This window comes from Balaenoptera musculus, chromosome 16, assembly GCF_009873245.2.
Source record: "Balaenoptera musculus isolate JJ_BM4_2016_0621 chromosome 16, mBalMus1.pri.v3, whole genome shotgun sequence".
Classification (NCBI taxonomy): domain Eukaryota; kingdom Metazoa; phylum Chordata; class Mammalia; order Artiodactyla; family Balaenopteridae; genus Balaenoptera; species Balaenoptera musculus.
In genome coordinates, this window is record NC_045800.1 from 31,586,260 (window position 1) to 31,611,011 (window position 24,752).

Genomic DNA, 24,752 nt, shown 5'->3' on the forward strand with positions numbered 1-24,752 from the left:
AGTCTCAAAAGTTGGCTGGGTCAGGGTCAGGCAGCTAAGGGGTGAGGGATTGTAGGGGTAGGAGTCAGGAGGGTAGAGGAGGGTCCTGCTCCCAGCAAGGCACACCTGTAGGATATGTCTTTCTTCCCAATTTTCTAACTCCATGAGAAACATGTTCCATAAAACCACAATTAAGCAATTTAAATAGAAATCTCAAATAAGTGACATTTTTCTGGTCTTGAATTTTTAAGGAATGAATTGTGAGTTCTTAGAAATTTTTTTTAAATATTTATTTATTTATTTATTTTGGCTGTGCCGGGTCTTAGTTGCGGCATGTGGGATCTTTAGTTGCAGCATGTGGACTTCTTAGTTGCGGCATGCATGTGGGATCTAGTTCCCTGACCAGGGATCGAACCTGGGCCCTCTGCATCGGGAGCTCAGAGTCTTACCACTGAACCACCAGGGGAGTCCCAGAAATTTATTTTTAAAATTAAAACACTTCTAGGTATGTTTCAGGATCAGTACAGTCACCCTAATCTCTCTACACTTTACTTTATAGAATTCAGTGTTGACAAGAGAAGTTCACTGAATTAACAGTTTACTCATTTGGAATCACAGGGCTTTGGACCAGAGGGTATCAAGGTACATTATATTAAATGTAATGTCTCCACTGCACATATTTCAAGAAACATTAAACTGAAAAGGTAGAAAAAGGGAATTGGTTTATCGTCCCTTTTTTTGGATAATATTTAAGGTAACAAAAACATGATCAGAGCTCTGCATTTCTTTCCTTTATTTTTTCAATAGGATAAAAAAACTAGAATATAAAAAGATGAACAGTGAAAAAAACCTTTTTCCAGTCCTTGTCTGTCATCTTTCTAGTTCCCAGGAAACCATTGATCTTAATTTCTTATATCTCCTTCCAGAGTTTCTTTTTTTGAATATACAAGAAAATACAAAAATAGAATCTTATTTTCCCCTTTTGGGGGCAAAAGGTAGCATATTAATTTTCAAAAATGTTGTATTTCTTGAAGATTCTGATTCATCAAGAATATGTATTTTTTTTTCTTTTGTCTCAGATCTTTTTTTAAAAAATTACGTATTATAGCCCCCTATGAACCCCCTCTGGAACCTGATTGTCCTCCCTCCCTCCCAGAGGTAACCACTACCATGAACTCAACATTTATCCTTTCCAGCATTTCAGCATGTTTTCATATGTTTACTAGATATTTATGAATTCATAAACTACATGTAGTATCATTTTATAGGCCTTAAAACTTTATATAAACTACTGAAAACTACTTTATATAAAATACTTTATATACTGCAAACACCAGTCTGCAACTTTTTCACTCAACATTATGTTTTGTTTTGTTTTATGGTCACAAAATTTATATTTAGATTATCAAAAGATTGTCAAAGTTTGAAACAAGGTCGGGTAAGAGCTATGCTATGTAATAATGTAATATCTGGTCACTGGAAAGTTTCAAAATCAGTATGGACTTCCCTGGTGGCACAGTGGTTAAGAATCCAGCTGCCAGGGCTTCCCTGGTGGCGCAGTGGTTGAGAATCTGCCTGCCAATGCAGGGGACACGGGTTCGAGCCCTGGTCTGGGAAGATCCCACATGCCGCGGAGCAACTGGGCCCGTGAGCCACAACTACTGAGCCTGCGCGTCTGGAGCCTGTGCTTTGCAAGAAGAGAGGCCGCGATAGTGAGAGGCCTGCGCACCGCGATGAAGAGTGGCCCCCGCTTGCCGCAACTGGAGAAAGCCCTCGCACAGAAACGAAGACCCAACACAGCCAAAAAATAATAATAATAAAAATAAATAAATAAATAAATAAAGGAGTTCCTTTAAAAAAAAAAAAAAACGAATCCACCTGCCAATGCAGGGGACACAGGTTTGAGCCCTGGTCCAGGAAGATCCCACATGCTGCGGAACAGCTAAGCCTGTGCGCCACAACTACTGACCCTGCACTTTAGAGCCCACGAGCCACAACTACTGAAGCCCACGTGCCACAACTACTGAAGCCCGTGCGCCTAGAGCCCGTGCTCCGCAACAAGAGAAGCCACCGCAATGAGAAGCCTGCGCACCGCAACGAAGAGTAGCCCCCGCTCGCCGCAACTTAGAGAAAGCCCGCGCGCAGCAAGGAAGACCCAATGCAGCCAAAAATAAATAAATTAAAAAAAAAATCAGTATGTTTTATAATTAAAAAATCAGTAATCTGGTAATTGACAGGTGAGCCATAATTTTTTTTAATAACCTGAAATTATTTTTGCTTTGGGAATTTAATTGTACATACTTGCTCATAATTACCTAGGCCTTTTAAAAAAGTGCTGATAGGGTTTTTCTCATATATGAATGCAACAGAAGCCACTATGGATAATTTGGAAGACAATGAAAAGTGTAAAATAGAAAATAAAATATCCATGGTCTGAAATGTCCATGACCTATCCATACTACTTCAGAAATAGCCACTATATACATTTTGATGTATTTCTTTCCAGGCTTTTTTTCTATGTACATACAGATATTTTGTTTCAAAACTAGGATTATGTCACGTGAAGTTCATTATCCTTAACATAACTTTATGACCATGACCTCTTTTCAATTAATATTCTTGGAAAATGTGATATAAATATAAATATTTCATACAAATTCACCAGACTGTATTTAACTGGTCCCCAAAGATCAAAGTAGTAGGAACAGTATATCTGTGTGTACTGATTAAATTCAAATGATTTTTTTTCTCAAAGTATACTATTCAACTTCAAACTACATATTTTGCCTAAGCAAACAAGTCCCCAGTAACTGTGTGATATGCCTTACTGAACGCAACCTCTTGATATTATCAAAGTTCTACTTTTAACACAAGGCTGAAATTTTGCTCCCAAAATGCATACTTCAGAGTCATATAGTAACGTAAAGTAATGTTGGTTACTAAGGTTTTAGTAGAATCTGCTGTGTCAATTGAATAGTTTTCACATACAGTTTTGGTCCCCATGGGTTTATGCTTAATAGTGAAAAACCAAAGGTCTATGTGCTTCTTCCTTATAAATGACCTATTGCATGAATGACCTAAAAATAGAGTTCTGGTTGTTACGTTTTTGAGATGGTACTATGTTGATAGAGTGGCTCCCATACATTCTTTTTAACTGTTGAAAATGGTTCATTGTTTAAATAAATTACGATTTATCTATTCTTTGTTGTTTCTGCCTCCAATTATTTGTTGTTGTCATTTTTTTTTTTTGCTGTTATAAAGACTACAGTTATATATTTAAAAATTAAGCTAATTCTTTCAAATACAAATGAGCATATCTATACCTTTTGAGTCCTGTGGTCTAGGAAAGGGCCTGAAGGTTGTACATGTTGCTCTCCTTTATACCCCATATTTACTGAGTGTCCTTATTGAGTAGGTAGATAATTGGATGTATGGATGCATGCATGGACCTATGGATGCATGGGTGATTAGATGGATGGATGGGTAGATGGATGGTTTAATGAATTCTTGAATCTCTTGATTTGTCAAACCTTGTATATCCACTTATAAAATGTCCTTGCCTGTGTGGAAGAACAACATATAAACTCTTAGTCTCCTTTCCCTTCTAGATGTTGAAATGCTTCAGGCCAGTACATCTAATCCAATCCCTGGAGATGGTTTCTCTCGGACCACTAAGGATTCTATGATCCGCAAGTTTTTAGAAGGTAAATTGCAGCAGTGAGCAGGGAAGCAAAAAGAGGGAAAGAGAAATAAATGTAAGATATTGCCTGGCTCGCTATGAGGGTTGCTCCACTCAAGGAATGGGCTGCCATGTACATGGCACATGGTGTGCTTGAAGGCACCCTATTCCCATGAGCTCCCCCATCAGCCTATTACAAGTAAGCCAGAAGTTCCCACCACTGGAGCCACTGCTTTGGGTAAACAAGTTGCCTTTAGCAAAATCTCTTTTTAAATACACTTGTTTATTTTTACTTTACCAAAATTTAATGAGTACCTACTATGAGCAAAGCACTATTTTAGTTGTTGGGCTAGGGGACACAAAGGAAAATAAGATATAATCAATACCCTCAAGAGACTTTACTTTCTGGTGAAGGAGGAGAACATAGGGGAACATGCACAGGTATTATTAAGTCAAGGCTGTATTGGAGAGTGATTATATATATGTTGTCCAGTTTTCCCACTATTTATGAAGAGATTGTCTTTGCCCCCCATGTATTCTTGGCTCCTTTGTCATAAATTAATTGATCATATAAGCATGAGTTTATTTCTGGGCTTTCTATTTGTTTCATTGATCTACAGTAGTCCATTTTTATGCCAATACTATACTGTTTTGATTACTATAGCTTTATAATACAGTTTGAAATCAGGGAGTATGATACTTTCAGCTTTGTTCTTCTTTCTCAAGATTGCTTTGGCTATTTGGGGTCTTTTGTGTTTCCATACACATTTTAGAATTATTTGTCCTAGTTCTGTGAAAAATGCCATTGGTATTTTGATAGAGATTGCATTGAATCCATAGTTTGCCTTGGGTAGTATGGTCATTTTAACAACATTAATTCTTCCAATGCATGAATGTGGTATATCTTTCCATTTATTTGTGTTGTCTTCAGTTTCTTTCATAAATGTCTTATAATGTTCAGAGTACAGATCTTTTACCTCTTTGGTTAGATTTATTCCTAGGTATTTTATTCTTTTTGATGCAATTGTAATTGGGATTGTTTTCTTAATTTCTGTTTCTTATAGTTTATTATTAGTGAACACAACAGATTTCTGTATATTAATTTTGTATTCTGCAACTTAACTGAATTCATTTACTAGTTCTAACAGTTTTTTTTTTTTGGCTGTGTTGGGTCTTCGTTGCTGTGTGCAGGCTTTCTCTAGTAGCGGCGAGCGGGGGCTACTCTTCGTTGCATTGCGTGGGCTTCTCATTGCGGTGGCTTCTCTTGTTGTGGAGCACGGGCTCTAGGCACGTGGGCTTCAGTAGTTGCGGCACGTGGGCTCAGTAGTTGTGGCTCACGGGCTCTAGAGCACAGGCTCAGTAGTTGTGGTGCACGGGCTTAGTTGCTCCGCGGCATGTGGGATATTCCCGGACCAGGGATCGAACCCGTGTCCCCTGCGTTGGCAGGCAGATTCTCAACCACCGCGCCACCAGGGAAGCGCCAATAGTTCTAGTAGTTTTTTGATGACATCTTTAGGATTTCCTATATACAGTATCATGTTATCTGCAAACAGTGACCGTTTTCTCTTTCCTTTCTGATTTGGATTCCTTTTATTTCTTTTTTAAAATAATTTATTTATGTTTTATTTTATTTATTTTTGGCTGTGTTGGGTTTTCGTTGCCGCGTGCGGGCTTTCTCTAGTAGTGGTGAGTGGGGGCTACTCTTCATTGCGGTGAACAGGCTTCTCATTGCGGTGGCTTGTCTTGCTGCGGAACAGGGGCTCTAGGCACATGGGCTTCAGTAGTTGTGGCATGTGGGCTCAGTAGTTGTGGCTCGTGGGCTTAGTTGCTCTGTGGTATGTGGGATCTTCCCAGACCAGGGCTCGAACCCGTGTCCCCTGCACTGGCAGCCGGATTCTTTTTTTTTTTTTTAATTTATTTTATTTATTTATCTTTGGCTGCATTGGGTCTTCGTTGCTGTGCGCGGGCTTTCTCTAGTTGCGGTAAGCAGGGGCTACTCTTCGTTGTGATGCACGGTCTTCTCATTGCGGTGGCCTCTATTGTTGCAGAGCATGGGCTCTAGGTGTGCAGGCTTCAGTAGTTGTGGCTTGCAGGCTCAGTAATTGTGGCACACGGGCTTAGTTGCTCCGCGGCATGTGGGATCCTCCCGGACCAGGGCTCGAACCCTTATCCCTGCACTGGCAGGCAGATTCTTAACCACTGCGCCACCAGGGAAGTCTCACAACCCTGAATTTTTACCTGCCTCCATGTTTAATGTCTTTGATTTCATATTTCACATCTTTCTGTTTTGTGTATCCCTCAGCTACTTATTGTGGATATAGATGATTTTAATACTTTTGTCTTTTAACCTTCCTACTAGCTTTATAAGTGGTTGATCTGTATATTTACTGTATATTTGCCTTTATCAATGAGATTTTTCTTTTTTTAATTTTCATATTTCTAGTTGTGGTATTTTCTTTTCTCCTTAGAGAAGTCCCTTTAACGCTTTCTGTAAAGCCAGCTTAATGGTGCTGAATTCTTCTAGCTTTTGCTTGTCTGTAAAACTCTTTATCTCTCCTTCAAATCAAATGATATCCTTTCTGGGTAGAGTATTCTTGGTTGTAAGCTTATTTTTATCACATTAAATATGATATCACTCCCTTTTGGCCTGCAAAATTTCTGCTCAAAAGCAGCTGGTATTCTTATGGGAGTTCCCTTATATGTAAGTAGTTGCCTTTCCCTTGCTGCTTTTTTTTTTTTTTTTTAATTTATTTTATTTATTTTTCTTTGGCTGAATTGGGTCTTTGTTGCTGCAGGCGGGCTTTCTCTAGTTGTGGTGAGTGGGGGCTACTCTTCGTTGAGGTGCGCGGGCTTCTCATTGCGGTGGCTTCTCTTGTTGTGGAGCACGGGCTATAGGCGTGCGGGCTTCAGTAGTTGTGGCTCGCAGGCTCAGTAGTTGTGGCTCACGGGCTTAGTTGCTCCATGGCATGTGGGATCTTCCCAGACCAGGGCTCGAACCCGTGTCCCCTGCATTGGCAGGCGGATTCTTAACCACTGCACCACCAGGGAAGCCCTCCCTTGCTGCTTTTAATATTCTCCCTTTATCTTTAATTTTTGCCATTTTAATTACAATGTGTCTTGGTGTGGACCTTTTTGGGTTGATCTTGTTTGGGACTCTCTATGCTTCCTGGACCTGAATGTCTGTTTCCTTTCCCAGGTTAGGGAAGTTTTCATCTATTATTTCTTCAAGTACATTCTCTGCTCCTTTTGCTCTCTTTTCTCCTTCAGAGACCCAATAATGGGAAAGTTAGTATGCTTGATGTTGTCTCAGAGATCTCCTAAACTATCCTCATTTTTTTAAATTCATTTTTCTTTTTTTCTGTTCAGCTTGAGTGATTTCCACTATTCTGTCATCCAGTTCAATGATCTGTTCCTCTGTATTATCTCATCTACTATTAATTCCTTCTAGTGTATTTTAAAATTTCAGTTATTGTATCCTTCAGATCTGTTTGGTTCCTTAAATTTTCGAGCTCTTTCTTAAACTTCTCACTGTGTTCATCCAGTCCTCTCCCAAGTTCATTGAACATCTTTATGATCATTATCTTGAACTCTTTATCAAGTAGATTGCTTATCTCCACTTTGCTTAGTTCTTCTTCTGGGGTTTTTCTTGTTCCTTCATTTAGAATATATTTCTCTGTCCCTCATTTTGCCTAATTCTCTCTTTTAATTTTTGTGTATTAGGTAGCTTGGTGATGTTTCCCAATCTTAGAGTGGTGGCCTTAGGTAGCAGATGTCTGTGGGGCCCAGTAGCACACTCCCCTCTGGTCACCAGAGCTATATGCTCTAGTGGTGCCCCCTACATGGGCTACATGGGCCTTTCTGTTGTGGCAGGGCCAACTACTGTGGGTGTGCAGGTAGGTGGGGCTGGCCCCCGGCCTGGTTGGCTGCCAGACCCTACCTAATGTGGAGGCAGCCAGCTTGCTGATGTGCAGGGCTGGGTCCCAGGGCAGCTGGCTGCATGACTTGGGGGTCCCAGGGTTTGACAATTGCTTTCAGTCACCTTTCTCTCTGTTTCTAGGCAACAGCGTGAGAATGTCCAGTTTGGAGAGGGAGGTACACCATCTTGGTCAGGAAGAAGATGTTTATCACACAGTGGATGATGATGAGGCCTTTTCCTTGGACTTGGCCAACAGGCCCCCTGTCCCAGTGCCCAGGCCAGAGGCCAGTGCTTCTGGCACTCACCAGCTGTCTGACAATGAACCATACATTTCTAAAGGCAAGTGTGGCAGGGAATGATGCACAGTGGGGTCTTCAGAGCCTCTCAGCAGGAATTCCCTGGATCCTCTACCTCCTGAACCATTGCTCAAGACCATTCCCTTCTGAATGGTCTCCAACCAGCCCCAGGAGACAGAGTCAGAGCTTGGGGCAGATTCTGGAACTAGACTAGGGGCAGTGGGCAGATTCAGTTCTGGCCTTCCTGGAGGAATTTATGCATAGTGTGAAGACAGAGATAAACAAGATGTCCCTCTACTCCAAATGGCAAGATCCCTGGTAAATTTTTATCTCCTGAAACTCTCATTATTATTATTATTAATTTTTAATAGTTAACATTTATTGAAATCTACCAAGAGTGCTCTATTTGGAATATGTCATAATAATCTATTAGGTAAGGGCCATTATCATCCCCATTTTACAGATGAGGAAAATGTAAGCCCTCATTTTTGAGGCTTCCAGAGGTCACTTGATTACCAAGTAGCAGAGCCAGGATTTGAACTCAAGGAGCCAGGATTTGAACTCAAGGAGTCTAACTCCACAAACTTGGCTTTCAGCCACAATGCTATGCTGTGTACCTATGTACATTGATAAAAGTTGGTGATAATTGGGTTTTGACCCATAATGATCCCTGGGACATTAGTTAGATGCTGATAGCATTGTCAGTTTCACTATCTTTCAGGACTTGATTTTATTAATATGATTACAAGTACTGTAAGAGTATAGGAATTGCCAGATCTGTGCACCTGACCTCCATTCCATTTTTTTTTTTATAAATTTATTTACTTATTTATTTATTTATATTTGGCTGCGTTGGGTCTTTGTTGCTGTGCGCGGGCTTTCTCTAGTTGCGGCGAGTGGGAGCTACTCATTGCGGTGCGCGGGCTTCTCATTGCAGTGGCTTCTCTCGTTGCGGAGCACGGGCTCTAGGCACGTGGGCTTCAGTAGTTGTGCCGCACGGGCTTAGTTGCTCCGCGGCATAGTGGGATCTTCCCGGACCAGGGCTCAAATCTGTGTCCCCTGCATTGGCAGGAGGATTCTTAACCACTGCGCCACCAGGGAAGTCCCTCCATTCCATTTTTAATAGTATAAGCAGGTTGTGGAAGGTATGGCAAAGATTATAAACTGGGGAAGATAGCCCTCAAGCAGAGCCCCAGGTAGTTGGGCTGGGCTCGTCAAATAAAGTACAGCATGCCTCGTTAAGTATGAATTTAAGACAAACAGCAAATAATTTTTTAGTGTAAGTGTGTCCCAAATATTGCACTCTTTTTTTCAGTTTTGGTTTTGGTTTGTTAAATCTGGCAACCTTAAATTGGGTAGAAATACGGTGGGGGGATATTATATATTGCCTAGTGCCATCAGTGCTCATGGTTTGCCATGCCTTGGATGGCATCTCCCTTGGCGTGTGTAGCAGACACTCAGTGGCCTGCTCACATCCCCCCAGCTCTTTATGCTTTGTGCTCACCGGATGGACCCTGCCTGTTAGGACCTGTGTCTTTTAGCCTGATGGCTTTCTCTGGCAGGACAGGCTGGAAGAGTTGGGGGATTATCACCCCTGGATGCAGCCCTCAACCACTGACTGAGTAGAGTTGATGGCCGAGTACCCTAGCTTACTTGCCCCTCTACTGGGAGCACTCTGGGGTTCATGCTCTACATTGCTTTCCAGAGCTCCCCAGCTTGCCCATCATGGTGACTTACTGGATAACCCACCATTTACTGCTTTATCCACTTCCCTGTCTTACCTCCATCACCTCTCACATAGTCTACATGTACTTGGATCATTGTCCCCAGGTCTGCTTCTTTTTTTTTTTTTAAGAGACATTTTTTCCAGAGTTCTTTTTTTTTTTTAATTAATTAATTTACTTATTTAATTTTCGCTGCGTTGGGTCTTCGTTGCAGTGCGCGGGCTTCTCATTGCGGAGCATGGGCTCTAGGCGCGCGGGCTTCAGTAATTGTGGCACATGGGCTCAGTAGTTGTGGCTCGCGGGTTCTAGTGCACAGGCTCAGTAGCTGTGGCGCACAGGCTTAGTTGCTCAGCGGCATGTGGGATCTTCCCGGACCAGGGATCAAACCCATGTCCCCTGCGCTGGCAGGCGGATTCTTAACCACTGCACCACCAGGGAAGTCCCCCAGGTCTGCTTCTAAGGGAACCCAAATGAAGAAGCTTGCAAGTATATATTGATAATGCCTAAATGGCAGGGGGTGGGGAGAGGGTGTTGATGGTCTGGCTCATTGTGGGAAGTTCAGTTGGGAGAGGCATAGGTGGTTCCTAAAGAGCCTTGATGGACTTGCTAGGAAACTGTGAGGAGGAAAGGAAAGGAGAGGGGCAGGAGATGACAAAAAGGGCAATGGTTTGGAGTCTAGGACACCTGGATTCAAGTCTCAGCTCTTGCATTTTTCAGCTGTACAGTATGGAACATTGGGTAAGTCATTTCACCCTCTTTAGCCTTAGTTTCCTCATCTATAAAATGGGTATCATAATAATATATGTATACAATGATGCATAATAATACTCTGCCAGAGCCTTATTGTGAGGGTCAGATGAAATAATACATGGGGAACTATTTTATAAACTGTAAAGCACTGAGTAGACGTCCCTTGTGTTAACTAGCAAGCCAAGGTATTGCTGTCTTATTGGCATCAATCTCAAGGTTTAGATGTGAATAATAAAAGTTAACATGGAGTGCTTACATGTGCCAGGCACTATTCTCAGCACTTTCCATGTATTAACTCGTGTAATCCCCACAAAGAGGAGGGTACAATTATTATCCTCATTCTACATATCAGAAAACTGAGGCAAGAAGAGGTCAAGCCTCTTGTCTTAGGTTGTATGGCTCATAAATGGCAGAGCCAGGATTTGAACCCAGGGAGTTGTGTGCAGAGCCCAGGGAGACTTAATCACTGTGCAGTCCTACCACTGAGTGAACGCTTGTCATTTCCCAGTTTTCCCTACAAGTCTTTATGTGTCCCTTGTGCATGACTGACTTCATCTAAGTCCCTTTGGAGCCTTGCACATATTTTACCTGTTCCACTGCTCTGAGTTCTGTCTTATGGCACTTGTTGACATGTAAAGTGGCACTTCCTTTTATTCTCAAACTTCAAGGTGTTCCACGGCTCACTTCAGTATTCAAGGATCCAGAAAAGGGTAATCTTGTTCACCTTACCCTTTTCTTTAATGATCTCATAAATGCTGATCATGTCCTCTGACTGGCTTTGTCTTTCTGATTTGAGACCTTGTAGGTTTGGTCTGTCTTCGTTTCATAATCCCTATATATAGCTTCTGCTCATTGGTTGCCTCCTAAAGTTTTGGTTTATAGAACTGCATACAGTGGTCCAAGTTGTGATCCATTATTATTATTTTTTTGTACAAGATTGTGGTAATTTTTTTGGTAAATGTATAAAATATTATAAAGCCTTTTAGAAAGAGATCTTATTTGGCTTTACTTAGAATACTCTTTATCTCATAGTTTTTGCAGAAAAAAGTCAAGAGCGGCCTGAGAATTTCTACGTTACCTCAGAGAGCATCAGGAAAGGTCAGCAGATGTCCTCAGCTTCCTTTTGTATGACCTGAACTTCTGGGTGGTGGAAGTGTTCATGTTTCAGTGACTTCCAGGTGTAACAGCTCCTTATCCTTGAAAAACAGAGAGGTCCAAGAGATACCGGAAGTGGAGCTGTACTGATGGTAAAGGGAGAGGAGAAGAGATTGGGGTGCCTTAGAACACTGTACAAATTGATTATACCAACGACATTAATACCCTAGAAAGTGTCTGTAACGGCACACTAAAGTACAATTTAAACATTGAGACTGATACCAACAGGATGAAAGTGGGCAGCCCAGCACCCAATCTTTACCTAGTGATGCAGCCCTACCGTGCTATTTACCTACCCTATCTGTATTAGCTAAACTATACTTTAATTCAACTTTTATTTGAGGCATTTTGCTTGCCACTGGGTGACATTTTTCTTTTTTTTCCAAAGACCTTTTAAGGAAGCTTGAGGAGATAAGTATTCTTTTGTTCTTGATTAGTTTCCTTGTGCTAAACAGAGGCATTCAGTATTATCCCATTGATGATTCTTCTGAAAAGGAACTATGACACCATCTAAACGTCTGAAAGCTTCCCTAAGGACTTTGGTGGTAGGAGATTGGAACTGATTGGCTTTTGCATTTTTTTTTTTGTCCCCACACTCCATCTCCCAACACAATTAAAGACAGCCTGGAAGAGGGCAAACCTGGGAGAAAGGTATGTCAGTGTGTGTAGACAGATGAGTAAATGGTTGGTAAGAATGATACATTAGCTTCTTTGAAGCTTTTTCAATACCCACTGGTGAAGTCATCTCTCTTTTTCCTTCATACCGTATCCCTGAATCACAATGCTCACATGGGGTCCTGCTGGAGAAATTTAGAATCAAAGATAGCCCTACAGGAAATGAGCAGTGAAATGTCAAGTCGTTTTCATATGCTCCAGTGGCCCCATCACCTCTTCAAGTAGCTCTTTCCCCACAGAACTTAGTGGAGTCACAGAGCCTGGAGAGAGAGGAGTTGGCTTCATACTTCCCTAGAATACATTTTTAATACGGAGGAGAGGTTGGCACACAAACAACCCAAGGAGAGTCAGCTGGGACCCAGAACCTAATTTTTACCTGGTGATATTGGACTGGGTCATGATTCTATTAGCACTCCAGTCTCCTCAGGCAGTTCATACCCATAGGTCCACAATCACTGTGCCCCATGCTGCTTGGAGGCAGGGAGGATGGGGAGGGCTGGGAGTGGTGCTGGGAGAAGCAGCCTGGTTAGACTTTCCTGTATATTCTCTTCTGGAGTGGATTTTAGTCTAAATCAGTGGTTCTCAACTGGGGGTGATTTCTCCTCCACTCCCCACCCCCCAACCTGCCAGAGGACATTTGGCAACGTCTGGGACATTTTTTGTTGTCACAACTGAGGAAGGGGATGCTATTACCATCGAGTGGGCAGAAGGCAGGGATGAGGCTAAACATCCTACAGCGTACGGGACAGCTACACAACACCAACGAAGAATGGTCTAGTTTAAAATGTCGATAGTGCCAAGGTTGAGAAATGCTGGTCTAAAGGCTTCTCAGTAGTTCATGTTGACTCACTCCGTGGGTGCCTTACTTCCTAAAATGGTGTGGCCTTGTCTACTTCAGTGTCACAGGATTTGAAATTATTAGCTGCTTCCCTCTCTCTGATTCCATGTCATATCTCCCTTTTCTCGGTTCCACACGTAACTGTTCTTTTGAGACACATCCTCTTGAGCCCATGACCAGCCTCATTAACCCCGCTCATCCGGTCGGCTCTCCCCAGCGGCGGCGCTGTCAAGCTGAGTTTCTCCATCCTTTCCAGAGCCACCTGTCAGACCCTGGAGGGACAGGCCTCAGTCAAGCGTGTATGACCCATTTGCTGGGATGAAAACTCCAGGCCAGCGGCAGCTTATTACCCTCCAGGAGCAGGTGAAGCTGGGCATCGTCAACGTGGATGAGGCCGTGCTCCACTTCAAAGAGTGGCAGCTCAACCAGAAGAAGCGGTCTGAGTCCTTTCGTTTCCAGCAGGTAACTGGCTCCAGATGGACTTTGTTTTATGTCTGTTTCTCTGCTAGACAGTGGAGGAGGGCTGGGTCCGTGGCTGTCTTGTGTATTGCTGTAACTGCACACCTGTGACTGGGCCTGAGAACATGTTTGGGTGTCACGGTGTGTCAGTGCGTATGTGTATTTGTCACCTGTTGTCTGTAAACACATGGCTCCCTGGCTGAGAGCTGGATGGCTTTTCTTGTTGTCGTGAGGCTAGAGATCAGGAACCAAGACTCAACTGCAAGGCCCAGTTCTGCGCCTGCCTCTTCCCTCTGTGTGTGGCCCTATACTTTTGCTTTCCACCTTTTTTCTCAGAGGCCTTCTCTCTACTCCTACTGCCAACACTCCCACAGAACTATCATACTTCAGAACTCAAAGAGAACTTGGACAGCTCCCAAGAATTATGATTAAGTGAACAAAACAAGTCTCAGACATAAAACCACTCAAGTTAAAACACACTCACATGCATACACATCCCCCCCCACACACACAAACATACACACACACACAGACATACACACACAAACTGTAGGCATGTATGCAAATGCAAAGGCAAAAATCTGGGAACGGCTAGCCCACGCCCATCCGAATGGCTACCACTCAAGAGGAGACTGGGATTGGAGGGCTGGGCTGTCGGGAGACTCTTGCTATTAGCATGAGGATATGTAACTCCACACAGTGAGAAGTGGGGACGTGAGTCCTAAAGCTGCATTTGTCCATCTCTGACAACAATCTGAGGCACTGTGCTAAGCGTTGAGTGGACCTAATCTCTTCTACCCCTCACAGCCTCTGTTGAAATAAGTGTCATTGCTCCCATTTTACAGAAAAGTGAGGCCAGAGAGGTGAGGAGGCAGAGTCAGGATTCAAACGAGCCCTTTCTCACTCCAGAGCCTGTGCTCCCTGCACTACACCTTCTGCCTTCTGAGCGCTCCCTTAAACAGGGTCACCTGCTCTCCCAGCCTGCCCCCCTCCCTTTGGGGGTCTGGATGCAGGAACCCAGGGCCCTCATCACCCAGGAGACCCAGGGAGGCTGCAGGGCTGCGGGGAACAGGCTGGTCCTGGCCAAACACCGATTTTCTTTCTCCTTGCCAAGTTGGTGCTGCGTGGCACAGTAGTTAGGAGAAGCCAGGACTCCGAAGCCAGGCAGCCTGAGTTCAGCCTTATTCTGCCTCTTCGGGCTGGATGACCTTGGCCTCTCTGTACCTCCACTGTCCCATCTCTGAAATGTGAAGGGAGAGGACTAGACGATGTAAACCTCGTAAAGCCCTCAGCACACCTGACACACAGTAAATGCTGAGTACTCCATGCTCTGACAGCCTCCTGGTGCTTCCAGAGCACCCCCCATGCAAGGACTGGAGGGTGTGAAGACTATTCCCGGGGCTGCCCCACCGTGCTTTCCCTCCACGCCTCTGTCCACCCCTCTGTCTCCTTCACTTCCCCTCCCGTGAGCAGGCACCGCCCAGGTTCCCTTCAGCTCCTTCTCCGTGCAGGTGACTCTTGAGTCTGTGTCTCTGGTAACACCTTTCCAGCCACCAGCTGAGCGTGTCCCCTGAAGCGCCCTAGACCTGCAGCACATCCAACAGCAAACCGTCCCTCGAGGCTGCTGCCCTTTCCCGACGCCCTGTGTCTGTTCACTGCACTGTTATCTTCCAGACGCTGACGTTCAGGCATCAGCCTCTCTTGGGCTCGTCTTCCACACCCCCCGCATCCAGCCAGCTGTGTGTCTCGCTTGGTCTTTCTCCGTCACGTTCTTCCTGTTGCCTCTGCTCCTTTCTTTGCATTCCCTCTGCCACATCCCCGTGCTGGCCTGTATCGCCTGCCTCTGCCCTATGACATTGTCTCCTGGTGGGTCTCCTTGCCTCCAACTCCTTCCCCCTTCCTCTCTGCCAGACCTTAAAGCTATGGCCAGCCCACAACTTCCCATGTTTCCCTGCTGCTTCCTGGACCAAGCTCAGTCTCTCAGCTGCAGTCACAACCCAACCCACCTTTCAGTCCTGCCTCCGTGGCTCCCTCACGGGAACCTTCTGCTCCAACCAGATGGTCTGGATGTTGGTCCCTGGGGCATTTCCCTAGAATGCTCAGACACTTAACTTCAAGCTGATTGTTGTTTATTGACTAAAATAGCAGCAAATCTTGACCCTCACATGTCTGTTCAACATTTATTGAATGACTGCGATAGACCAGACCACAGGATTACAGAAAGGTCCGAGACCTGGTCTCTTGTCCTTCGAGAGCTCACAGTACCTCTGAAGAGACCACGCGTGCGCACACGTGCGCGCGCACACACACACACACAGGGTAAGGCAGTGTAGCCCAGTGGCAGATGGCATGGGCAGCAGTAAGGACTGGAGCAATATGGGAGGGGGCACTTAGAAGGTGGGCCTTGACCCAGGCTTGGAACAAAGTCATGGAATCCATGTCCCTCAGGGTCAGGGGAATGTGTGAGAACACAGTATCAGAGGTAGGAATGTAGGTGGAGAGCTTGTAAGCAAGTAGGAGACTGGCTTGTCTAAGGGGCGTGCAAAGTGGGTGGTGGGTTATAAGGCTGGGAAGGAGCTGAGAACCAGAGAGGAGGGGAAATACTTTGCTGTGGACAAGATATCTTCTCTTCAGGCACAACTTCTAAGAGGGCTTGGATTTCTCTGGGAACCGATTGCAAATGCACTCCAGCCTCATCTGCACGTTGGAAATGTTATTGCAATGTGATATATCTTGCAAATGTCATAAAATCAGAAAGAAACTCTAATGCCCAGAGGGTATAATTCTGGTGTATATTTTTAAAATAAGCTAAATTTTTTTCCAGGAAAATCTTAAACGGCTAAGAGATAGCATCACCCGAAGACAGAGAGAGAAGCAAAAATCAGGAAAGCAGACAGGTATATGGCTTCCTGGGGGTGCTGCATGCTGGGGGACTTTGCTGTGGTCTGTTGTCCTTGACTCTCCTTTCTGCTGGGGCCTGAGTGGGCAGAATGCTTGCCCAGCACCTATCACCTGTCTATAGATCTGGGTCCCCCACTAGGCTGTGAGGTCTTTTGGGGCAACGGCTTTGTCTTGTTAATTCTATAAATCTAGTACCTGGCACATAAGGCATGTCAGCAAATGAATGAAAGGAAGGCTTGAACTCTGCATCCGTCCTCCCATGAAAGAGGATGATAATGCTTTCTCCCCAGGCACCTGACTCTCCCCTTGGCATTTAGGAAGACACTTTTTTTTTGAGCAGAGAAAAGAGAAAATCCCATTCACATAGTGTCTGTTTCTGATTCAAGCAGGGCACTGCGTCATCGGTGTCCACACCAAATGCTGCTTTGGAAGCCCCGGTCTCAGGTGCAGCAGGGCTCCTGCCATGTGTGGTGGGGACCCAATAGCAGGGCCATGGATTCCAGTTGTGCTCACCGAGGATGAGGCCCCTCTGTTCCCCTTGACCCTCCCTCCCCCAGGTGCTACCCATGTGGCACCACCACCCCTGAGCAAAGAGTGGGCATTTGCCCGCACTGCATATCCTCGCTGAGGGCCTCTGGCATGGTGTGTCTCTGTTATTTACACTGGCCAGCCTTATACCAAGAAGAGCTGGCAAGAAAAGACTTTCAGAGGCATTCAGATCTTGAATGGCGCTCCATTGCGTAAAGAACTACACTGGTGCGTAACTTCTGTAGTTTGTCTCCAGCTGCCATCAACGGCCCGACTTCCCATGAACCTGGTCAGTCTGGTAATACCCTGGTCTTCAAACAGGACCTCTTCCTGCCACAGGCCCCTTGCTCATGCCTCTCCCTCCTCACCTGTATGAAACTACCGGCGCTGAGAGACCCAGCCCTGACAGCCCCTTCTCAGTGAAGCCTTCCTGGATCACTCCTGGCCATTGCACTCCTTCATTTGAGCATCTATAGAACCTAGTATCCCTTCCATCCACCTGGCACTTCTTTTCTGTTGCCTCTGGTTGTTATTACTTCATTCCTTCAAACCATCAGCAATTCCCAGAAGTTCTGCCTCCAAAGTACATGTTATCATTTCTGACGACCTTCCATGCCACAGCTGCATCCAAGCCACCATCACCTCTTCCTGGATTAATGCAGAAGTCTCTTCAGTTGTCTCCCTGTGTCCATTCTTATTCCTCTACAGTTAATCCTACAAACTGTAGTCAACAACCTTTCAAAAATAAAAATCAGATGATGTCACTCTCTTGCTCAAAACCCTTGGGGGCTCTTGTCCCAAGAGTAAAATCACACTCTTCATTGTGACCTACAAGGCCCTGCATGATGTGATGCCTGAGCTCATCCTCCACTTGCCCCCACACCCTGTGTTCCAGTTGCAATGGACTGCTTTTTGTTGCTCTGTCATGCCAAGGGCATTCTGCCCAGGGCCTTTGCACTTGCTGTCCCCCCTCCACTTCTTTTCCCACATCCTTACCCACTGGCTCTTTTTGATCCTTCAGAGTTAGGCCTTTCTCTCTGCCATTATCTCCAGAGTAGCCCTCTACGACTCACTTCCTGTGCCATTGCTCACCCTCTTCTCACAAATCACAGACTGGAATTATGTTTCTATCCTCATGGTTATTTTCCACACCCCTTCTCCCCCCAACCCTGCCACTACCACCTGCATAAGCTCTGTGAGGACAAGAACTTGTCTGTTTTGTGCGCTGCTGAATCCCCAGCATGTAGCACAGTACATTGGTGGAACTCAAGAAATCTCTGTTGGAATGGTTGGTTTGAGTGAAACGTTTGGTGACACCATTCATTCATTCCACAGATACTTATTGAGCACCAGGCACCCAGCCAGATACAGAGACCTGTAAGATGCGATCTTCACCATCTGGTAGCTCATGAGTTAGTCTTTTATTTGGGTAGGTCTGGTTTTCCCAGCTACAGCCTGTCCCACAATGCCTAGCACAGTGTTTTGCAAGCAATACAGCCTAGTGAATATTATTGATTTTGACTTTTTGGAAGAAGAGGTGTAAAGAGGATACAACCGTGGCAGAAGGTCAGAGGGGTCATCCTCAGACTCCTGCCTGGGTGACTAAGTTTTAAATGTATGCTGCCACTAGCCACCCTCATACTCGTCTGCCTCCTATTTGAGAGGAGGAAGAAGGAGAGAAGGGAGAAAATCTGTTTCAAGAGCTGCCGTCATCCTAGGGTCAGACAATAGGGTTCTAGGTGGTAGAGGGCTGAGGTGCTTTTTAAAACTAGAGCACATGAACCCAGAGGTCAATAGAAGCCTTGATTGAATGAAACATTTCAAGCTTTTAAATATAGGTAGTGTCAAGAAAATTGCGATTTGGTGGGGCACGTGGTGTTTGCAGGCCGGCGAGTCGTAGGGTTGGAGTCATGTGTGCTCAGCAGCCTGGGCTCCAGAACCGAGCTACTGGTGTCATCACACGTGCACCGCCCACCCAGGCTCCACCTGGGCCCACTGGAGAGATGGAAGCAAGACAGACATGCACGCCGAGGAGCAGAGGGTTGCAGGCATGGGCCCTGGGGCCAGCAGGGTTGAGGTCAAGTTCCTGCTCACTGTTCACCCCTAACTAGCTGGGAACCGTGGGCAAGATACTTCACCTGCCTGAGCCTCAGTCCTCATCTGCAAAATGGCACAAATACAAGTGCCCATCCAGTAGAGTCGCTCTGAGGATTCAATGAGTTAGGGCATGACTGGGGTCAGGCACGGTGCCCGGCACATGGAGGCACTCTAAAAACCACCCGCACACCAGCTGGCATCCTCTTAGCCAGGGCTTCCCAGGGCGAGTGCGCTGAGCTGGGACTCACCATCCAGAGGCCAGGCTTGGAATCGTGGCTTTTGACACATTATACAAAGTTCACTCAAGGCTAGTCAGGCTCCGAATAAGTGATACCCACCAGTGGCTCTAGTCTAGATTAGAATGGTCAATGTCTAAAGTTTTCCAAAGGAACATGGTTTAGATGCCCTCCCTTCCCTGCTACCCTACTCTTCAAGAAGCAGACCCCTGACCAGGATTTGGGGGTGGTGGTGGTGAAGGGTTAAGTATTTTTACTTTTTACATCAAGGGTTTTAATTAATGTCATAACTATTAAACGATTAAACTATGTATGATTTGACACTGAGCCAGAACAGCTGGGGACCACAAGTAGCCCACGTGGGGAGAATGTTCTATCCATCAGCACCAAGAGTCTCCCTATATTTTTGTTTTTTATTTTGGTAAAATGTACATAAGACAAAATTTCCTATTTGCACGTAAACGTACAATTTGCTGGCATTGAGTACACTCAAAATAACGTACAGCCATGAACACTATCCATTTCTAGAACTTTTTCTTCCCTGACAAGGATTTGAGCTGATATGGGAGGTGATCCTAGAGAACACAGGAGCGGGTGGGAAGTGAGAGAGGAAGGAAAGGCGGCCAGCAGCGTGCAGTTAGCACCATGGAGACTGCAGTTTCATCTCCCCGGAGACGCTGGGAGTCAATGGAGAACACTCTGGAAGAGTTATCCCTCCCGCGGGGCATTTAGACACCAGCTCCCGTGTCTTTGGGTGAGGCCTGCTGGGAGACGGGCGCTTGTAATCTGGCTCCCAGAGAAAGCTCAGGCAGTTGGAAGTTGGACCCTGTACTGCCTGGTGAGGCCCAAGGTCATCAGAGCATCTGCCAAAGAGAAGGCATCATTTATGGTTGAGTAAATATGATATACTAGATCTCTGCGTAAAACTCGATTGTGTATTTAGTACATTCTAACTTGAAATTGCCTATTCTGGGGATTTTCACACTCAGGTGCTCCAATGCTGCTGCATCCATGCTTGTAGGGGTAGCAGGTAGGAACTGGGGGGGCAGTTGGGGATGGGGTAGGGGAGTAGATTAGGATGGGAACAGGGTTTGGGGCCACTTACTCTGCTTCAACCATTGCAGCTCCTTTTTAAAAAATCTGTTTTCTATACTGAGCTTCTGTTTTCACTAGAGGAAAGAATCCTGCTTCACCAAAAACAAAAAAACATTTGAAAACCATCGACACAGGATAACATTGACCTATAGGAAAATTAGGGCCGATGAATGGCATTTCTCCTTGAAGGACCTTTTCCAGGAATGGAGGCCACTCCACTCAAGGACTGACTCTATTCATTTGGAAACCTCATTTGCCTTAGAAAAGAAAAACAATGGTGATTTTTCTTTAATTTGGGTTAAAAGACCAAGGATGATTAAAAAGTAACAGTCTGTTCATAATAACTTGCCAGTCTTTCTTCAGCCCTGGGGAGTTGTTTTCTTCTTGCTGAGATAGTGCAGAGCGCTGATGGTGTAGGAAATCAGAGAAGGGCTGGCTGACTCCTGACTTGCTGAATGCCCTGGCCCCCTGGAGGAGAATATCAATATTTGTGTTCTGGGCGTGTCTGTGGCCAGTAAACGGGGGAACCTGGAGGAGCAGGCTGGGTCCCAGGAGGCCTGGGTTCTGATCCCTGTTTTGTCACTGAATCACTTCATGATCCAGGACTTTTCCTTTAACCACTGTGTGCCTCAGTTTCCTCATCTGTGGTTACACCAGCTTATCTACTTCACCGAGTAGTGAAGTTCAAAGGAGGAATAGTAACACATGTGAATGCACTTTGGCAAAAGTACTACGCAGTATAGTGATGATAATTATTTTTCCTGGCAGTGTCCCTTTATTCAAAGAATATCAGGATTTTTTTTTTTTTTTTGAATATCAGGATTTTGTAGACATTTAGACTGGCTCTACTTGATTTTTTGAACTGTTGACTCCCAACTTTTTTCCTGTGTATTTTACTTTCCTTCCTCCTCGAACTGTTCAGAGTCGAAAAATGCTTCATTGAAGTGAATTAAGCAGACAGGAACCTCCCTTTAAGAGACTGTTGTTAAACAGCTTGGTCAAAGCTGAGGGGGGAAAAAAAGTGTCACCTGTTTGGGCTCTGAGCCACCATGGGCTCACACCCACGTGTGGGTACACCGGCTAGTCTCCACCCAAGTGCTTCCAAGCTTGGGTGGGTGCTTCCACTGCTCAGTTGTAACCAAGAGAGCCCAAGGACATGAAAAAGATCTGTGTTCCACCGAGACCTGGAAAGCTGGGTTAGTACTAGGACCAGACACTACGCTTGGAACCAGAGTCTCTAGGATGAGGAAAGCTCGAGCTCACGCAAACTAGCAGTCCACTGTTTTAACATTCTCCATGCAGAATGTTGAGCACACTTGGTCTAACCTGTCCTCGCACCTGCGCTTGTTTACCCATTTACCCTTCTTGGCAGACCTCTGGCTTTGGCAAGCAGAGCCACCCCTGCCGCTGTGCTCCCTGAACTTCCTGCCACACCCATCCCCTAGTAGAGGAGAGCCGAGGAGGAAGTGGGTCCTCAAAAATGAGACCACGTGTCCCCAAAAGTCCCCCTGCGCTTACACCTCATCGCAGAGGCCCCGCCCCATGGCTTGGGAAGGTCCAGGGCCTCAAGGGGAGCCCTGTGACAGGAGATCACCTGTGGCGCTCACACTTCCCTGGAGAGGAAGCTGGTTTGGGCCCGCACAGATGTTTTGTTCCACTTGTCAGCTTGAGTTGTTCCCTGCTCATAGCACCCAGGGGTGGAAATCTAGGGAGGAAGAAAGACCAACCACTGAGCAGGGCTAAGCCAGTAAAGAGGTTAGGTTAATGCTTTGCAGGGCAAAGGGATAATCTATCCTCCTGAATCTGTGGGGTCTCAAACCACTGATGAGCTTTGCAAGTCACAAAATCTTTCATGGGCCTGATGGACCTCCTTTCGTGAACTCTCTGGATCATTGCTGTCATTGTGGACCACCCACCCTTCATCCATCACTTATTAAGGGATTGAGAGGCAGTCTGAGTAGTGATTAAGGGCCTGGACTTTGGAGCCTGGGTTCAAATCCCAGCTGTCCCCCTTACCGACTGTGTGACAGTGACATGGGACACGCTACTTCACTTTTCTGTACCTTAGTTTCTATTGAGAATGTTGACAATAGTATTTATTTCATGGGTGTTGGGAGGATTCAAGGAGCTAAAAATACGGAAGCTCTTAGAACTCTGCGTGATGCACAGGATAACCTATTATTACAATCAATGGCATTCGCAACCCCTCCTCAGAAAGGGAAGTAATTCAGAGGGGTCGACTGACGTAACTCAAGCTCCACAGCTGGTGAGTGGCAGAGCCGGGGCCCCGGATCTTTCCCTAATCACATGTTCTTTCTGCTACCTGATGCAAAAGCATTTCTCTGCCCTCTCCAACATTCCTCCACCCCAACTTTCTGTCAGCAGTTGCCACACAGTAGTCTGTGGAGTTTTAGTGCTGAATTGGGCAGGACCCCCACCCTCTTCCCCCTCCCTTTCTCCTCCTCCTTCCCCCTCCCCTCCCCTCCAGGCCCCCTCCAGGTTCAGGTGGAGGAGGTGGGTGGGGAGAGAGCAGCCCAGCAGTTTTGTAAATGGCATCCTGGTGCCTTAAAGCTTATCGCTTTTCCCTCTAATTGCAGACTTGGAGATCACCGTCCCAATTCGGCACTCACAGCACCTGCCAGGGAAAGTGGAGTTTGGAGTCTATGAGAGTGGCCCCAGGAAAAGCGTCTTTCCCCCAAGGACAGAGCTAAGACGAGGAGACTGGAAAACAGACAGTACCTCCAGCACAGCAAGTAAGCAGGTGGCCCGCAGGTGCCTTTGGGCCATGGAAACGTGCTCTGTTATGAGCCCAGAACATCTTACTTGGAGCCTGATCTGGGCTTGGGAGGTGTAAGAAATGGGGGACATTTAGCCTGTGAGGTTTGCCTTTTTCAGGGTGCCAAAGATCCTTTATACAAATATCCCGTGAAGCCAGATTGCATGATAATTATTACTCTATTGCTTTTATAAATGAAAAATCCTAATCATAATACTTGTTAATATTTATTGAGCATTTACTATATGCTAAGCCTCTTCCACAGATTCTCTGATTTAATTCTCATAATCACTCTACAGCATAGGTATTATCACCTCTATTTACCGAGGAGGAAACTGGAAACTTAGTGCCTTCCTCTAGGTTAAATAGCTAACAAGTGGTAACGCTGGGATTTGAACTCAGGTGGACTGGATCCAGGGCCAAGACTCTTGCCTACTGTTCTTTTTGCTTCATCTGTGGGAAGGGGAAGGAAAGGGCACAAAGTCAGAAACATTAGAAAACAGTGAACTCGGATTTGAGAATTCCAACTTTATAGGAAAGTTGAGGATCTAATTTGGAAATGTCTTCCTTTTGGCTTGACAGCTTGAATAGGAGTCTGATTGCAACAAGGCAATACACGCTGATGTGCAGGCAGGAGCTGGGGCTTTGTTTCCAGATCCAGGGCGGTATTAGCTGACTTCAGACACACCAGCTTCACAAGCCAAATAGATCGAGTTTCCCTGCTTTCACACATTTCAGTGTTATCAAAACAGCTAGGAGAGAAGTGAAAGAGCAAGAGACAAGCTGAATTTCAGGACTTACGTCTCCTTAAATGTCAGGTGGTGGACCCCCACATGGATGTAGGAACTGGAAGGTCACCTAACCCAGGGGTTCTTAATCTTTTCTGTATCACATACCCCTTTGAGAGTCTGATATATGCTCTGGATGTGCTTCCTATAAAAATGCACATGCATGTGTTTACACACACACACACACACACACACACACACACACACACAGTTTTGCCCATCCATGGACTTAGGTCAAGAGCCTCTGAACTGTTCCCCCTCCTTACTTTATTAATAGAGTATTTGTAACCCAGAAAGGGAAAGAGTTTAGCCCAAGGTCCCACAGCCAGTCAATGGCAAAATGAGAGTAGAACCCAGCTCTTCTCTCTGCCACTGTTAACTGTTGAAACAGACCCAAAGCATATCATACCACCACATGAGAAGCCTAGACTTAACAGAGAGGAAAAACCTCCCCTTACATTATGGGGGTGATAATGTGTACCACCCCCCCCTTTAAGCAATTTAGAGAATTCTGATAAGTTCAGAAATGGGAGTGATCACAGGTGGCAGAGGAAGCAAGGGACAGGCAGGCAGCCGACTCAGACGTGTCACAGAGGAGAGGAGAAGTGGTATAGACACTCTTGGGGTGAGTGCAGGGCTTTCTGGGGTGGGGGAAGGGGAAATTTAACAAGATAAATGCAGAGTACTCACTTCAGGTTCAGATTACTTTAAACCATTTTATGCGTGTGTTTTACTTTGAGTTAGCTTGGAGTGAGAATAGACTGGAAAGCATAAACTGTGCTTCTTACCTTGTATGGTGGTTTACCGCCCAGAGATGGCTATCTTATTGGGGTAGAAAATGTTATTAAATGACAGACCAG

The 24,752-nt window shown here is 45.4% G+C and overlaps 1 protein-coding gene across 6 annotated transcripts in view; it reads left to right on the top strand.

Moving 5' to 3' along the window:
- PIK3AP1 (phosphoinositide-3-kinase adaptor protein 1) overlaps window positions 1-24,752 on the top strand; it is a 113,891-nt gene that overhangs the window by 74,306 nt on the left and 14,833 nt on the right. For 2 of the 6 annotated variants that reach the window (XM_036829559.1, XM_036829560.1), the window contains exons 9-14: window positions 3,588-3,683; window positions 7,716-7,913; window positions 11,377-11,442; window positions 13,269-13,474; window positions 16,296-16,368; window positions 22,926-23,081. In XM_036829559.1, coding sequence (XP_036685454.1) covers window positions 3,588-3,683; window positions 7,716-7,913; window positions 11,377-11,442; window positions 13,269-13,474; window positions 16,296-16,368; window positions 22,926-23,081 — 795 coding nt within the window. Of the gene's footprint in view, window positions 1-3,587; window positions 3,684-7,715; window positions 7,914-11,376; window positions 11,443-13,268; window positions 13,475-16,295; window positions 16,369-17,221; window positions 17,414-22,925; window positions 23,082-24,752 lie in introns of those variants that run through there. The other 4 variants (XM_036829563.1, XM_036829562.1, XM_036829561.1 and 1 more) reach the window with 4 other exon arrangements.